The following is an 18,734-nucleotide window of genomic DNA, read 5'->3' on the forward strand; positions in this document are numbered from 1 at the left end:
TCCTCTGGGCTGCCAGCCAGCTTCCTGATACACTGAGTTTTTTTAGTTTGTGGTCTAGCAGCTTTCCCTAGTTGAGCATCCTCTCTTTCTCCTTGGGAGAAAAAAACCTATCTTCCTCCTTCCTCCAGAAGTTCTACCTGATCCTGTGGGCAGCAGTCAGAACAAGGAAACCTTTTCCTTTGTGCTGTAGTCATGTTCTTCAAGCAAAACACAAACTGCAACATGCAAACAGTAAGCTAAACAAATGAAAGTTATACTACCTGTCACAAAAGTTTTTCCTGAAAGAAGCTGAACAGAGTAGTTTATTATAAGGCAATTATTTAGAAGCATTTTAAACTATTATCAAGATAGTAATGACAATGTTCTTTAAAGCAGACCACTTTGAGTCTTTGGGTTGATTATAAAGTCCTAATTTCAAGGTGTTAATATTTTAATACAGTTTAGAGATAAAATTTTTATATGATTGGTGTGACTGATAGGATTTTGGAAACATTTCATGTTGGAAAAGACTTGTCACTAATGTGAATAGTGGGAGTAAACTTGTAACTGAAAAATCAAGTTTTGATTTTTACAAACTTAGCCTTCAAAGGAAGCTAATACTTTTTTCAATATTTATTTTTACTTTTTCATTATGTCAGGAAAGGTAAGAACATCCTGGCTTGCCATTTAGGAGCAGTAGCCAGGATACAGGTTAATGTTCAAAGGTTAATGATGAGCATAGGTAAAATTTTTAGTTTCAACTTCTTGTAAGAACGGAACTGATTAAAAAGACACTGCCTTAGGGTTTTTTGGCTCTTTTAAGCATAATGCACAAAGTTATATGATAACTCAATAAGCCAAGAATTCCAGAGGTACATTTCTGTAATCTATGCTTTCTTATCTATACAACATATTTTGAAAAACCGTATTCATGTGAACAATCTGCTGTGAGTAATCCCTGAGGAACAGTTACCAGTTGAGGTGGTGGAACTTTTTATATGATAATATCTAAACTCTATGTGTGTAATTCAGATGCTATATTTTATTATAGACTTTGGAGTATCTCTTCTTCCATACCTTACTGCTGCCACCCACAACTACCTTCCAAACTTTTAATGACAACATGATTTTGGATCTCTCTGGGCTGTATGTTGTTTTCTTTCTTTTGATGTAGCTGGAGGCAGAGGATGAAAGAGGTGTAGAGAAATGAAAACAATATTTTACTGAGCTGAGAAACATGATGGTCTGTAGAAATATAAATGAACTTAGAAATATTTTTTGCATACAAAGGGATATGAGAAACCAAAGTTTGTGCAAATAGCTTGACTTGGCACTGTATTTGTAGAAAATGTCAACAGGGAGCTGGGTTCTCTGACATCTCATTGCAAATCTGCTAATTTCTCCTTCTGCTTTTTTATATTAATTTGATTTTCTCCTGCAAAGAACATCAGTGTGCTTTTTTGCAGTTTGATAAGTTTTCAATCGCATTTGTAGGAGTAAACATTGCTGATGTTGTGCTTTCAGCCACATGTGGCTGTGGTAGTTACTGACCTGGACTGGTGAACTGGATTGGTAAACTGGTGGGAGTTTAAATGATGCCTTTACTTTTTTCAGCTGGCTCAGTTTCTCTGCACAGTTGATCACACAGCTGTGAAAATTTTAATCCTAGCCCAGTGCAGAGGAAGAATGTTGACTGCAAAAGCATTCCTGAGAAGTGGCATGATCATAGTCTTGCTGTCCTTATTTTACTTGACTTGCCACAGAAACAGTTGTCTTCTGAGTAGCTGTCTGAAAATACCTCCAAGTTCCAAGGATATTTTTGTATATTGAGAAATACACCTCTGTCCTCTGACTGTGTGATCTGGCTGTAGCCTCAAAATAGTGTAGGAAATAACATTTTTTAGCTTAGTGAGTATAGCTTTTAAATGTGAATTAATGTCATGAAAACAATGTCATAGCCAGGCCTTAATGAATCTAATTTAATATAAAGTAGGTTTTATGTTGTCATGCAGAACAACCTTACTACTTTAAATTTTCTGCAGATAGATGAGGAATCTTATAACCATAATTATGGATACTTAATTATGGCTCTTGCTGCAACTCGGAGTTCATAATCTATGTGATGTAAGTTAGGGCTACAAGATGCAGTTACTGCTGTAACATACTTCTAAGTGCACCTACTCAAATCAGTATTTACACTGTCTCTTTAGGGAGTATGTGTGTTTGTGTGTCTATGTGCTGTTTAAAGAGATGGTTCTTTGACCAAACAAATAAATGTAGGGTTGTCTCACAGGATTAAAAACTGATCTTAATTAATCTCAAGTATATGCATTTTCTGGCATAAGTCTGTTGTTGCTGTCGGTCACCTTATTGCCCTCCTGAACGTGATAAAACCTGGCAGAGGGCAGCTTAGCTATTATTCTTCCCAGAAGTTTTTTCTTGTCACTTTAGCAAATTTCATCTTTTTTTTTTTTTTTTTTTTTTTTTTTAATGAAAACTGGTATCTAGGAAACTAAACTAGTTATTTGAGTACTTGAAAAAGTAGGTGATTCCAAGAATTCAGTTAAAACTTTTTCTTCAGGTAGTTAAACCAAATATTTTTTATTTTTTTAAAACTTTTTTTTCTGTCTTGCATGGATGATGGACAAACTTCATCCAGTGAAGGCTGAACTGCTTTTACTGATAAGCTGAAATTCTGTATATTTATGCTTGTCCCCTGCAGTGGAGTCCAAAGAAAGCTCCTGCTGACAGTGACATAGGCATTATTTCAGCTGAAGCACAAATCATGGATGATAAATGGAACTGAGCATCTTTTGGCAGTCTGAAGTCAAGTGCAGGTCACTAACAGACCTGCAAGTTCTTTCCTGCCCAGCTAGGTGCTCTGTGATGTTGGTATGATTCTGCCTCATGTTTTCCACCTGAGATGGAATATAGTCACCTCCCTTCTATTTCTCCTTGGAAGATATGTCCCATATTCCCTGTTTGTATTTCTCCTCCCTTTAATCTCATCAGCAGTGCCCTTATGGCATGATCACTGTGTCTGTTGTTTTCTGGGTGGATGGTGCTTTTTTTGTTTGCTTTTTGAGCAATGAGACTGCATGTCCTGTCAGTATTAGCCCAGATCTCTGGAAGATGTCAGAGTAAGAATGTTTTTCTGTTTCCTTGTGGAAGCTGTGTTCTGAAACCAGCTTCATGCTCAGGATGTCACTCCTGTCCTGCTCAGACAGATAGTTATAATGAAGCTGAGGCCATAGGACTGTGGCACCTGATGCTAAAAATAAGTAGCAGCTCTGGTTCCTTTGTAAAATGTCTTCATCACTCAGTGCTTTATTGGAATTGTTAAAGTTACTAAAGGTAATAGATGCTGATGTTTCTTACTTTTACTGGTAAAATTCCTTTTAGGCTCTGCAGTGCTCAGGGGGACACAGAGCACATTATACCATATCTTTCCTGAGAGTTAGGATGAGAAATTAAACAGGACAGTGTTGCCAGTTCTCTGAAGACCCTCTGGCTCACATGAGAGCCTTCATATAGTCCATTTTCTCCCCAGTGGTTTGTTGTTTGGTTTTTTTTTTCTCCTGAGTGTGTATAGTAAAAGACAAGCTCTCAACTGCATTCCAGCAGACTTTCCAGTGATACCAGTAACCGTAAGAATATAATATTCAAAGTCTTAAAAACTAGTAGTGTCGTATCATACGAAGAATCTTTAGGAATTACAAATCAGTCTGCATGCTTAGTGTTTTACCAGCTGTTTATATCAGTTATTTCTTAATTGAATACTGTTATTGTAATCTGATAAGCATTTTAGAAGCTTGTTGACATTTATGATAGACAAGTTATGTATTTTAGCTCTCCAGTGAACACTATATTCAGCAAATGTTTTGTAACAGCAATGTAGCTTTTATACCTATGACAGGATGTCAGGCTACTTAAGTTATTTTTGAGACAATAGTGTCAGGGCTGAACATGATCTTTTATTGAAGGCATTTCTTGAATGTTTTGAGGAGCTCTTCAGTTACATGTTAAAGGACAAAAGACTTGTCCTGATTATCTCCACTAAAGTCTCATGATGCCTTTTACAGTTTTAGGGTTTTAATATCTATTCTGTCTAAAGCATGATGCAGTGCTCAGAAAACAGGATGCCTATTTAGAATTACAGCTTTTGCACTATCCACCATGTAACTGTCTCTTCCTGTGCAGAGCTGCTACCTTCCAAATCTTAATTTTCCCACTTGTTGATTGTTTTCAGCAATAACAATTTGGGAGTTCTTTGTTCTTGTTTTGTTGAGTAAGTTAAATTACTACCATGATGCCAAGTAACTTTCTGAATCTGGATAGTTAGATGATGGATTGAATTTAACTACAGGGCCTTTTTGTTTTAATGTATTTCAGAATATGGTTTGGATTATTAGTTCTGCTTCTTCAGAAGCAATATCTTAAAACTGTATAAAAAGAAAGCTTAATAAGGTCTTTAGGCAGAAAGTTGCTAATGGTGCTTTTCCGTTTTGCTTCAGGCTATTTCTTATGAGAGTAATGGACATACCATATCTCAATTTGGAAGGACCAGACTGTAAGTAGCTTATTTCATTGAAAGCTTACTACCATTTTGACAAATTTCCTGAAGGAGGAAGTGTCAGGATTAATTATCATGTGTGTGAAGCATCAGACATCATGCTGTTAACACCTAAACCTGTGTTTTGGTTAATAGCCACTTACCAAATTATCTAAAAGTCCCTCCCCCTTTTTAAAAAATGAAATAGTAAAACATAAGTTCTTGAACTTTGACCAGAGAATTTTCATAATAAAAGAGATTGACAAGAACAGAGTAACCTATTGTAACTAAATGTAACAGTTTGATGTTAACAGCTTTGTGGTTATTTTGATTCATGGTTTTTAGCTACCGTACAACATATGAAATTAGGTCTTAACACTTTTCCCCTCTCCCCTCACCCCAGCAGTAAATACAGAATGCAAACTACTGAATAAAAAATAATTCTGCAAATCTTCTTGCTACTTTGGTTCACAATTTGCATACAGAAGTTTTCTTAACCTTTATTTAACTTGAGTGGAAACATCACCATTATTTTGCCACGTGAGATTATGATTGCATAAATGGAAAAGTATTACTTGAAATATTTTTGCATTTCAAGTTATTTCAGCTTATAGACCTGGGGCTGTGTTAAGTTGCTGATACATTTACATAACAGATTGTACTAATATCAAGGTCCTTTCTGTTACAGGATGTTCACTGTAAGGCAAAAAACTTTGGATTAGTTTTACCAATGATGTCTTGACTTACAGAAATGTGAAGCTTAATTTTATACTATGAAATCAGATACAAATATGTCCTAAAATTACACCTATTTGGAAGGAATATTGATGTGAAGACATTTTCTACTCCATGCACTGGAGATCTTAGATTGGAGGATGACCCATTGTTAGATGCTAGTTCATTAGGAACAGATGAGGAAAATACATGCTGTAAAGGCATATATTTCATTTTAATATGTAAGTAGGTGATCAGATCACTGAGCTTTGGCTCTGCAGATCTATTGGAATGGTTATCTAATTATGTTGCATACTTCTTTCCCCAACTGTTTGATACTAGCAGAAGAATGGATAAATACTTTGGGTCATTGAGAGAATGCCAAAGGTACTAAGCTGTAAAGATGCTACTTCTACTTGCTAGCCAATTTACTGGATTGTTTTGGTACTTTGCCAAGAAGAGTTGCCAGAAAAGTGTCTGTCTTTTTTATCTGAAAGCCACTCCTGTAGAACAGGCTGATGCAGGTGTTGCAGCAGAGTCTGAACCTGAGGGACTAAGCTTAGAAATGGAAAATACGTCTCAGGTGGCACATTTGGTTAGCTGCTTTACAGTTTATTTCTATTCTGAGGTGTAAATGCTACTGTAGGTTTAGGAAGCTCTTGGGTTAATTGTTGTCTGTAGGGGAGGTTTTTGCAGAGAAGTAAAGCCATGCAAAGAATAGGCCACACTTCTGTGGTAGATGTACTTGGAGACTATAAAAAAAAAAAAGAAAAAGGTGAGGCACATTAACTAGGTAATTGTCATCTGTTTAGTTGTGCTTTTCAGTTTGTGCTGTTAGTTTGGGCAATTTTTCCAGAAATAAAGGAGTTTGTTAACATATGCCATGTCTAATAGTATTGAAAATGTGAGAGTGATTTGGATGATCTTTTTTAGTTACTGTATTAAAAACTCCTTTAAAAAGAATGAAGTTGCTGCACAAAGTGACTGCAAAGCAGAATATGAAAATTCTCACCTGAGAATTCACCTCAAGTAGGTAGAAGGTGTAGAGGTTTACCAGAGGATTCAAAGTGAATTTAAGAACAAACTGATACTGAATGACAGGAGTAGTTTCTTTTCTATAATCAATAGGAAAAGGCTGTTACATCAACTGAAACTGCAGTTGTTACAGTTACAATGCTCTGCTACTGGATTGCAAATATTTCCATTTGATGGCTGTTCAATGGGCTGTACAGAAATGAGTTGATCTGCATTGGCTTGTAAGACAACTTAGTGGGTTTTGGTGTTTGGCTTGTGCCAAAAAAATCCCAAACCCTAGGATCTTTACTTACATGGAGGAAATGAAGTAGATTGTTAAAACTTATGGAACTTACTTCCCCTAACTTCATTAAGTATTCAGTGTTTCAATTAAGAGATGCTGAGTTACGACTGTATTATTTTTACTGTTGGTACATGAATAATGGTGCTTTTGTGAATACACTTTTGTTGTTAGTATGTTAATAATATAATTGAGTTCATGCTGTGATTTCTTCCTCTAAAAAATAGATACATTTTGGCTCTTCTAAAGATACTAGTAGTGGCTCTTACTTTAACAAATGCTTATTTGTTTCACAGTGCAGCCAAAACGAGATCATGTTCTTCATGTTACTTTTCCCAAAGAGTGGAAGACTAGTGACCTTTACCAGCTTTTCAGTGCCTTTGGTGAGTGAGATGGTCTAACCTTCTTTAAATGTTTTGAGTTTTTTGTCATTGTCATTAGCAAGTAGCTTTGCTTTTGTTTGTTATTTTTAACTTGTGGGTACAGATTTATTCCTACTATAGGTAAAGATGAATCACTTTTTGTGAATTTTGAATTGTGCCCTGTGAACTTTATTAGTAATGATGTGTTGAAAATGTCTGCCCTGATGAACCCCTCTTTAGAAATCCTTTTATGTGGTGCTTGTTGAATATTGTGGACCTCTGATCCCTTTATTTACAGCCTCTCCTGGGAGGAGGTAAGAATTTATGTAGGTGGTTCAAGGGAATGGGGATGGGTGTGAAAGACAGATCAAGGTTTTAGGAATAACAGGCAATTTAATCTCAAGATTGTGAACACCATCCAAGTCAGAAGAAATAACAGAGAAGCTATTTAATAACTGGACACTAGTAGTTCTGTTGTTCCTCTCCTCAGTATTGGTACATAATGTAAGGGCATGGAGATCCCAATTAGTTGACAGTTCTTTCCTGATACCTAACTCTTTCAGCAGAAAATACTGCTTATGCTTTATGTCCCTAAATGAGAACAGGAATGATCTTTCAAACTACCCTGTGTTGGCTGTTGTTTTCAATAATTTTACTGCAGATTGAGTTCTCATTTCTTACTGCTAGGTAAGGTAGCACTTGAAAAGAGGTCTTTTAGAGCTGCTAATACAGGAGTAAGAAACAATGCAGTTTGGGCATTGTTTCTATAGGCTTTGAAAGACCCTATAGAAACAATGCAGTTTGGGCATTGTTTCTATAGGCTTTGAAAGACCCAGACGTGTAATTTCTCTCATTTTATCAACTCCTCCCCTTCAGCGCTGGTGCAAAACGCAAGCACAGATCGGTACCACCAGGGGTCACTCTTACACATCCCGTAGTACCGTTCAATTTTGACATTCCCATTTCTCTCACTTCTCCAGACTTCCGAGCTGAGTGTTTTCATACCTGGATTTACAAACTCCTGGTATTTGGGTAGTACTTAATCTATATTTTGTTTGAGGTCTTATTGCCATGGTATCTCAAAGCAAACTGCAGATTTTTCCTTCCAAAACTGTAGGAGTGCCCATGCTTTTTCAGTTGTAGCTGAACATAGAGACAGAACATGGTGCTGTCTGAGGTGATTTGCCAAAAGCAAAAAAAATACAGCAGTAAAAGACATGCATGATCTCTCTTTGTTACACCAGTTAAACTAAATTCAGCTTTTACCTGGCTGAAAAATAAGTTGTTAAATTGAATGGCAATATTGATCTGACTTTATAGAAAAATGATTTTAAATTTTTTTTTAGTCTAGTCTGAATTGAAGCAGAGTTACAATATCCCATGGAGCTTCTAATGGATGCAGTGAAACAGCTGAAGGGGCTTCAGTATCAGAGTTGGAACTGTTTTACCATTGCTACTCTAGGAGGGGCGTTCATGGTTCTGAAGTCTTTCAGTACTGCCTGCACACTGAGTGGACACCTGTTCATGCAAGATGTTTTTATAGTCTCGTGGGTGAATGTAGTTTCACTGTACAAGTACTTGCAGTAGTATTCAGTCTCTTAGAACACTTGCTTTCTTTAAATTCTTAAATTGGCTTAGTTTGTTTGGCCATGCTTATGTGAAATATGAAGGCATTAAAATAATACTTGCTGGAATACAGCTTTTGTGTATAGCCTTCACTTCTAGAACTTAATTAAATGTCTTTAAAGCACGTACATCAAAGATTTATAAAAACTGCTGCTTAACAGTTTTCCAAGTGGGTGGTGTCAAACTTAGGCACTGTACTTTCAGTGTGTGAGAGCAGTGTTGTAGGAGGGAGGTGAATGCTGATGTAGTTAATGGACTTATGGTGATCCCGAAGATACATGAATAACTTTTAACATGTAACCAGTTCTTTGTTGTGTTTAAATCTTGTTCTAGTAGTGCGAGCTAACATATTCTTGACTTTTAAGGTGACTTTCAAGTATCTCTTAAAGACACGTTTGATACTCCTTTACAGATTCCAGACATTATGACATCTGTTCCTGTTAACTGCTGTATAACACACTCAATATTTAACTAAGTGCCACTAATGTGGCACTTGAAAAATGTCCCTTTCACAGTTGAACAATCTAGTTTAAGGAAAACTTCTAGCACACAATATGTATATTAAGTATTCTTCTGAGCTCACTTCATGTAGATGTTAGCTTTAAGTGTCAGTTTTATGGCTTGAGGGTTTTTTTTGGCTGTGGGGTTTTTCTTGTGGTTTGTTTTTTTTAATTGTTTTTTGTTGTTGTTGTTTCTTTCATTTTTTATAAGTTTAAAAAATGTCATTTTTCTGTGCATTTCTGGCCTATCCTACTTTTCATGTCAATGTCTCCTGCAGCTGGTCTTGTTTTCTTTGTACCCTGTCTTCCTGTGAGAAAGGTGGAAGCTCTCTTAATACTTCTCAATTATTCACAGGAACATGTTGTCTCTGTTTAATACATGCTGCAACCCTTGCTCATAGAATAAAAGCTTTGTATACTTTCATTGTCTGATTCAGTCAGTGTCCAGAAACTGTTAGGAATTCTATTACGATGTCAACGTGGTCAATTTTATTTTTTTTATTGTAAGAAAATGAAATATATCTCTAAACTTCTTTGTTTAAATGAGGATCTGTAATAGTGCTAGTACCTGTTCTAAGCATTTAATTGCTATTAGCAGTTGTGTAAGAAATGTATAAGCCAAAGTAAAAGAACTTTGTTGTGTTCTAGCAGTCTGTAACGTGGGGACTCATGAGCTAGGGGTCACACTTGTATCTTTTAGTTGGAGCCTTTCACAGCTTTCTGTAAGTCAGCTAAAATAATTCTTTATCCCATAAATGGTGTCATCCACAGCACTTGGTGGCAGTCCCTAACTGCAACTAAACATTATGTGAAAAATTCTTTTGGTTTTAAAACTACTTTTTATTATATACCCCTTGTTTGTTTTATAATAAAATATTGAATCCCCTCTATAGGTCTTGAATATACTTTCTATTATCATATATTCCCCACAGACATCTTCCTTAAAATTTTCTTGTGAAAACTTAAGTCCTACTTTTCTTAGCGTCTTATCCAGAAGTCTTTCCTCACCTTTGCTCATTGTGGTATAAAAACTGAAAGAAAATCTGTTTGACTGACATAATCTGTCAGTATCATTTTAATCTGTATTTTAATGTTTTCATATTTGTGTCTACATGGAGAGAATTTTCAAATTTATTTATAGAAAAAATTCTACTTTGCACCTTTATGTCAGAAGCAGCAGATCAGATTTTCATCTATTGTTTGGGTGAAGATGTTTTATTTCACTGGATAATTTTTGTCCTTTTTTTTTTTTTTATATATACTGCTCCTTTTTTTAGCGAAGGGCATTGATTGACATTGCATATATGACCTGTTGTCTGTTTGCTAACAGTGGTGTTCTTCAAAGTATTGAAGACATTTGTTCTGTCCTGGAAGTGTTGAGGAAGAAATCTATTTAATTTCTCTAGAGCTGGTATTTTATCACGTTGTAGAATATGGCTTATTTGGATTAGCCTTGCAGTGAGCTGGCATGTGGCTTTGTTGATGGCTAAATATTGTACTTCAAATGCAGATGCAGTTACTTCTCAGATCTTTGTTGCCCTTTCACCATACTTTTGAAATGCACAATATTTACTGAGTGCTTAGCAATATTGCTAAATGATCTAATTTATTAATTGTCTTTCAAATTTTTAATAATAATAAAATGTGACATAGTCTGAAAAGAGAAGCTTTTTAAGCATGGAGAATAGCATAAGAGTGTTGCAGTTGTCTTCAAATTGCAGCTCAGTGTCCACTATGTTTTTCTTGTTCTTAAAAATTATATATGTAAAATATGTAAGTCTGAGTATAAAGGCAGCTTTTGTTGGCAGATATTGAAACCCTCAATTATCTAAAAGATCAAAGTCATTTAGGGTGCAGCAGCTTCTCTGCAGCAATGAATCCGATCCTGAAACTATGTGCCCATCAATAGGTTGGATTTTTATTTATTTTGAATTGATACATAGTGAAAATATGGACAGGGAAGTCCATCTGAGCAGTAGCTGAGCTCCTTCCAGTAATTCAGAGATACTCTTCAATGTTTTATGCTAAGGGCACAATTGCTAGATATTCAGGAGAATTTTCCTTTCTGATCTTTATTGTGGTCTGTTCAGGGTAGATACAGAATTAACTAGCTGTGTTATAGGAAAGGGAGAGGATCTGGACAGCACTTCCATGTTAAGGAATTACATAAGAGTATGGTCTCAGTTGTCTCAAAACACTTGTTTAGAAAATTGATAATCAGCAATGCAAAAGAGGAAGACTTGATACACTAAGAAATTCAGAGCAATAACTTGCCAGTGCACTTGGAACAATGTTAAATTGTGCAGTAGTTTCTAACAGCTAAAGGAAGCTCAGGGTCAGGGTCCTACCAAAGGCACCACAATTTTGAGCTGCAATAATAAATCAGTTTGGGCTTTTCCTGTGTTGTGCTATGTTAAGTGTCCTGCCAAATGCATGTTCTCCCTAAAGTAATGACCCTTACCCATATGCAGCAAAGACCTGTGTTCTTCAAAGACTGAATTATTAGAAACTGAATTTATTTGCTGTACAAAGTGTTTAAAGAAATTCTAACATTTGACTTCTCAGTTTAGGCTCTTTTTAATAGCAGCTTTAGCCCTTTAGTATAGGGAAATGTCAGAAACCATATTGAATTAATTATGGTTTTGGCAATGATCAAAATGATTAACTTAAAGTCCTAAATAGCTGGCTACTCAAATTTATAGCGTGCAAACTAAATCTCACTAGGTTTTTATTTTTTTTTATTATTAGAAAATCTGTTTATTATCTGGCTGGATTTCAGAAGAGACTTCTGTAACCTTGTAACCTGTAGGCTAAATTAGATTTAGATAGATTAAACATCTGAAAAGAAAATGCATTTTAAGCCATTTTGCATAGTGTTTAACCTTGTAATGTGTAATGTTTAACCTTGTAAATGGTGGTGTAACATTATAAATAAACTTGATTTCCTAGTCTATCTCAAAAAATTTGCACCTATTTTCAATCTCTAAATTATACAAACAGTAGAGCATTTAGATAAGGACAGGAGATGTAAATGCATTTCAGACTATAATAAGGCCTTGTGTCTGAAATGTGAATCCTTTCCTCTGCTTTTGCTTGATGACGAGCTCTTTTGGTGCTAATATGACATTTTGACCCACTCACATAGAAAATGCATTAACTGCTTGATGAGTGGTGGAACTTATTTCCAGTTACTGTTCCATTGTAACAGCTTCCAAGTGAGGCCCATGATTTTGTGGATTTGTCCTCATATTTATACAATAAAGTTCTCATTGCACATCCAGGTAATGGTGTATAGTGGGATCCAAACAAACTGGCATTTGAAGATTTAGAGTGTTGCAATAACTGGAGTTCTCTGCTTGTGTGATCAATACTCCATTTCTTGCCCCCATCCCCTCCCACTCTACTGGAATTTCTTATCTTGGGTGTCTGCACTAGTAGATGAATAAAGAGTGGGAACTGAAGCTTGTCTGTGCTCTGTCTTTAGGAAATGCTGCAGTTCTGAAGGATGTACAGAGCTGCTCTTTATTACAGAGTTGGAACTTCCCAGAAAAAAAATGCTTCTATTTTTATTGCAGAATTATATAGAACAGATGAAGGGATGACTGAAATAAACCTAAGATTACTTGAATTGTTGCAATAATTGTTTGTTTTTGAAAAAAACCAAAACAAACAAAAAGCCATGAGGAAGCAGAAGAATATTCTAGGAGTGAAAAAGGTATTAGACAGATCTCTCCTTTTGATGCTTTTCATGTCTGAAGGTACACAGGGTGCATGTGCAGCCCTGACAGTCACTGATTTCTGAACAATTTGGGGTTCATGTACAACTAACTGTGTATGCACTATGCCTTCACAGTGGACAAAAGCTTTCTTAGGTGAAGTAACTCTTAGTTGACTTATCTTTTTTAATGTCATGGCACATCACATAAAATCTGTGACTGAGCCTAAGGTAAAAACAGTAAAAATAATTTCTTTTCCCTTTTGTAGGTAACATTCAGGTTTCGTGGATTGATGATACATCAGCATTTGTATCATTGAGCCAGCCAGAACAAGTACAAATAGGTAAGTGCTTCTGAGTTTACATTATTATTGAGACTTTACATCAGTTGGCTCTTGTAAAAATGCTCTGAGCCAACGGGGTCTGTGATTCTAATGCCAAAACTACTGACTTGGTTTGGATGTTTTGGGAGGAACTAAACTTTTTTTTTACTACCAGCATAAGTATTGCAGCAAAGCCAACAAGCCCAAACTGGACTTGTAGATAGAGTAATGCTAGTTTCTTCATCTAATGCAGTATTTATTGAGGTTATTTCATGTTACTTTGTACAAAACAGAGCTATCAAAGACTTTTACGGTCTTTGCCTTCAAATATCCTTTGGATTGATACACGTTTGGTTTATATTTGCAAGTATCAAATGTGGTGGAAAGCCTTTTGTTATATTGTAGAACACAAGCAAAATAATAATCTCCTAACAGTCTGAACTGCTACAGTGTCTACAATGTGTGTATGAATTATGTGCCATCTCTCCAGAGCACAATTCTTTAATTCTTATTTGAACTCCTGAGCTTAGTTTTGAAAAAAGTTGATGGACAGACTTTCTACAGGAAGTATACATGTTTAACTGTTCTTGAAAGTTCATTGGTTTGGGGTTTGGTTTTTTTAATATCCTGCTTCTTGGTTTGGATTTTAGTAGAGGGATTAGTTTAAAGAAAAACAATTTTTGCCTGACTACATAAGTACTCATAGTGAACCCACATTTGTAATTCACATAATTAGGACAGATAGCAGTATTTTACTATTTACAGTTGTGCAAAGTACTCTAGAAAGAACCATTTCCGGTAGAAGAAGCTGAATGAAAGCAGAGAGCTAAACAATATCTAGATACCATGAGAAAAATATGGAATAAGTAACACTCTTGAGAAATCATCAAGAACTAATCAAGACTAATCAAGTAAGAAACAAAGTAAGAGACCAGCATTTCTGAATTTACTGAAAATAATTGCTTCCAGTTATGAGAAAAAACAATCTTTTTGGGGTGTTGTTTTTTTGTGGGTTTTTTTTGTTGTTTGTTTCGTTTTTTGGGGTTTCATTGATGTTTTGGGGAGTTTAGGATTTTTGTTTTGTTTGTTTGGATTGGTTTTGTTGAATTTTATTTTTTTAAGATTTTTGGGTGATTGTGGTTGGATCCACAAGCTCTTAGTGGTTTCTGTAGTGCCTTTTTGCATATATTTGACCCATAAACTTAATGCTGGGAACAATGAGTAGAAGATGACGATTATACATGATTATTCGGGATATGTTATGGTAGCATCATCCCTTTTTATTCAAATGCTTGTGTCAAATGCTGTGGAGCCAGTAAGAACAGCAGTATACATAGGACTTTGGATAAAGTGGCTGAAATTTTGTTTTCCTTAAGAGCTATCCTGCCAGAATTCCCAACACTGAATTCTAAAAAGAAAAAAAAAGGAAAAATTAGAATACCCCACTGAGTTCACCATTATCTTGTGAAGCAGAAATAAAGAAGCTTTCAGGTTCTGGTTGCATAATCCGTACATCTCTCTTACTCTTTGTTAACATCCTCTTAGAGTTCATTGTAGTTCTTCATACATATGTATCTGCAGAGGATTTTGTGCATTGACCAGCAGCCTCCTTACAGCAAATGTTCCAAATTAGCAAGAGCCATTGTTTTTTCATCTGTATATAGATATAAGGACCATGTAACTTCTAGTGAGACGTTCCAGAGAAAGAATTATATAGAAAGAAACATGGCCCTATTTTAGCTAGCTCTGTAGCTCAGGAGAGCATTGATAGCACTTCTTGCATGTGTTGTCTTAGTTTCTTACCTGTGAAGCATTCAAGATTTGTAAACTGTGTCTCTAAAAGTTAGTGGTGATACCAGCACACCATCAGAGGCTTGAGGGAAATGTTCATGCCAGTAGTAAGTACATTACAAGGTGGGAGGGAATAAGCCTTAATCTAAACTACCTTAAGTGAAGCCACCTTCTGTGCTGTGCAATCACAAGTGATATGTTTGTTAAGTAGCAACTTGTCTGAATTGTCTGGTGCTTTTTATTTCAGACCCAATTAATCTTATTCAGGGTTTGGTCTCCTTGTGTGAGGTACAGGCTGATAAGGTAGTTTGGTCTACATTTAAATGGAGTCTTTTTGGCACTGCTCTGTGTAAGTCTTTTTTTATACTTTGATAAACAAGGAGGCTTGTTCTGTGGCCTACGTGCTAGGAAACAAGTTATTTGTTTGAAAGCTCAGGTGATTATGGTATTTCATACGTTTTTATGAAATCAGGTTAGTAAAATCTCATATGCTGAAGCAGTCAGCCAACTAAGCTGATAAACTATAGCGACCTCAATTACTGTAAAATCACTTAAACCTCTTGGGTTTTCTTCTGTAGTAAATAAATAATAAAACCAATTCTGTTTTTCTGTCTCTTGATCTTAAATTCTTTAATGAACTGCGTTGGCAATTAAAGTCAGTATTTGGACTTGTGGTTTAGTGAGCTGTGTTTAAGTGAAGAACACAGGAAAAACTAATTATGTGGCCTGTTTTTTAACCTGTTGTGACTTGGATTTTGGCAGACTTCCTAATTTAGTGTGAGTAGAAAAGGCTTGTTCTTGTAGGAAATGATGTTACTCTTTGCAGATAGCACATAAACTTGAGCTTGAAGTGGAAGCTGCATCATGATAAATGTTAATTGGCTGTTTCTTAATCACGATGGAGTTAGATGCCTGCCATATTTATGTATGCAACTTGTACCTGCATATTTACTGGGGGAAGATTCTTATTGAGTCCTAATGGGCTGTGTTCTGTGTCTCAGTTACCACTGATGAACTGCTATGTTGTTAAAGCCAATAATGGGTTTGTGAAAGTGGTGGTTTAGGTGGCTATAATTTCTAACTGTGCTGTAAACTGATTTCTAAGTTACAAGCACCTGAAAACAAGAACAGACAATAAAAACAGTCTTTTTTATCTTGAGGTTTCGTGTTCAAGGTCGGTAACTAGTAAGAATTTGTTAAATGGCTGCTATTCCTTTAGTTGGACATCTATAAGACAGAACTTACTGTTCCCAGATTGTACTTCGTATGGTCTCCGCATTTCAGTGAAACATGAAGTGTGTGATGAAAGGTAAAGCAGTGTACATTTTTAGAGTTGATAAATAGAAGAGGCTTCAGAACCAGCTTTTGGTGTACAACTTCTGGCTTTTATGACTTGCATCTTGCTAGATAAGCTTGCTTTTGGATGTATTCAGCTGTGTACATTTATAAAGTTGGCTTTTCATCTGGAAAGATTTGTATAAAATAAACGATATTTCAATGCTTCTTGGCTTATAGGGGTCTAGATTTGTTAAAAACGGTCTGGAAATTGTGGGGAAGATGAGAGAGACTTCAGCTGGTCTTTGTGTTAAAGTAAACATGGTATTTTATTTTGACTAATAAATCAATGTAACCAGAAGTATTTGAGTGTTTCAACCATTTCAGTATCTCATTCATTCTGGGCACTTAACTAGTTTGTGAGTCCTCAGTTAATGCTCCGTATCAATGATAAGCTCTTGTGATTAATAGTTTCCTTGCATTTTGTTGCCAGCCAGCTTTCAGCAACTATTTAGGTCACTGATCTAAAAAGAACCTGAACACACTCTTAAAAGGAGGTTTCTTTAGATGTCTTTGCACTTACGGAGTCCTTATAGGCCATCAAAAATGTACTCTTATAAAATGCTGTTACTTGAGGATGGCTTAATTTCTAAAACCTGGGAAAAGTCTCATAAATAAGTTAGATTTTTAAAGTGCTTGCAAGTTAAATTGGGTTTTTCTTCTGAGACATTTTACATAGTTGTCTGTTAATGGGAATAATGGACCAGTTTATCAGTGATACTTCAAAAATATATCTGGTTTATTTTCCCTTAGCAGCTAAGACTTGCTCTTTATCTAAGGCTTAGGTGCAGTTTAATAATATCTATGTTGTGCTTATGAGCAACTTTTACAGTATTTGAAGACCATTAGTTCAATTTAAGACTAAATTTAATTTGAGAATCTTCCTGAGAATGTTTTTTCTTGCTGTTCTAAAATGCAATAAATACACTTTAAATACATGTGAAAAGCAACTGCTTGTCATAAATGGCAAGCATTGAAATAATGTTAAGTTGTTCCATGTGTTAGTGGCTTGATACATGAGCTTATACAGAATTTACTGTGTACAAGGTCTCTTCCTCTAGGCATTGAGTACACCAGTGTATTTAGACAGCAGGGGAGCAATGGACTAAAGCAGGTGCAGCAGCTGAAATTGTGATGGCCTTTCAATGATTCTTGTTTAAATCATTAATCTTTCTGAACTTTTGAGTTTCTCAGACCAGGCTGAACTTTATGGTTTATTAGAGTTTTAGAAGGTTTTCTATAGAACTTTCTACTTAGTGTGAATGCTTACCACCACAATTTAAAAATACACACATGTATTTTAAGATGGTGTGTGTATCAGTCTCTTCTCACTGAATTTGGGGTAATGGCAGCTAGTATCTAATGATTACCCAGATTCTTTGAAAACTTGTTCTCACCAATAAGATTGTGCAATTAAGGTCAGATACATACTCCCAATGGGAAACTTCCTTAATGTAGACCAAGGAAGCAGGAATCATAGTGCAATCAAACGTGAAATCTCAGACATTAATATTAATTATACTTGATTCAAGAGATGTGCAGTCTCAAAGAGTATCTCTAGCTTTTTCTATTTCCCCTCCCATCAAATTTTGGATTCTTAAGATTCACAAGGTTTTGATGTCTGAGGAAAGCTTGCTTTAAATTTTACATGCTATGATGCTAGATTTGCAGTTTTGAATCTTACGTGATATGTATATGTATATACTTATATATGAATATGCTAATGTATATATATATAAAAATCTTGCTATATCTCATTAATTTTTGAGTGGCTTGGATTCTTGTGCTGCATCAAAATAGCATTTAAGACGAAAACCTATTACTTATAATAATTCAAGTAAGATATGATCACCTTATAGATGTATGCTTTACATTATTTTCACACAGATCAGACTTTTTAAAACATACATTACCTTGAAATTGCATATAGATTTTCAAAAGATCATAAAGATTTATTTTATGTGCCTGAATTCTATGTAAGGACTTGAGTGAAATGTTTTCATTAGAGAGATCTGAGAAGTTAGTTGGTAGGTTTTGCACTCCACGTGGGTAATAAGAGTTATCAAAATTGAAAAGTTAAATATTTAGGGGGGTTTGGGATGCCTTTTTAGATGGGGACAGTATCAACATACTTGTTTGATGCAGTAGTGAGTATGTTAATTTGGGCAATGAGGTACAGTCATTCTTGTAGCAAACTATCTGATGAGTGGACTCATTACCTGGATAGTTCTTTTTTAAGCACCCAACATGTGGAGCATTAAGAGCTTCTTCAGCTGAAAATGTCTGTGTTAATCTGCAACAGTCTTCTGGGCAGCACTGCCAGGAGATGTCTCCATGCTCAGTTCACTAGTTCTTGTTCTGAAGTTCTTAACAAGTGTCAGAAACATCATCAGATTTTGCAGGAATTTCCTTCCTGCAACAGCTCAGCCTCAGCTGAAGTATTTAATTTGCTGGTATTAAAATACAGCTAGTGGTTTGTGCCAGTTTTAATCATGCATGGTTACATAAAGGGGATGACTCTT

The 18,734-nt window shown here is 35.6% G+C and overlaps 1 protein-coding gene across 1 annotated transcript in view; it reads left to right on the forward strand.

Annotated features, from left to right (window-relative positions):
* The window catches only part of PARN (poly(A)-specific ribonuclease), a 50,351-nt gene that overhangs the window by 16,433 nt on the left and 15,184 nt on the right, over positions 1–18,734 (forward strand). Inside the window, exons 18-20 of the mRNA XM_010003208.1 lie at positions 4,494–4,549; positions 6,857–6,943; positions 13,033–13,107. Of these exons, the coding sequence (XP_010001510.1) occupies positions 4,494–4,549; positions 6,857–6,943; positions 13,033–13,107 (218 nt within the window). The remainder of the gene's footprint in view (positions 1–4,493; positions 4,550–6,856; positions 6,944–13,032; positions 13,108–18,734) is intronic.

The sequence above is a fragment of the Chaetura pelagica genome, unplaced genomic scaffold (assembly GCF_000747805.2).
Source record: "Chaetura pelagica isolate M959 unplaced genomic scaffold, ChaPel_1.0 scaffold138, whole genome shotgun sequence".
In the NCBI taxonomy this organism is placed as follows: Eukaryota; Metazoa; Chordata; class Aves; order Apodiformes; family Apodidae; genus Chaetura; species Chaetura pelagica.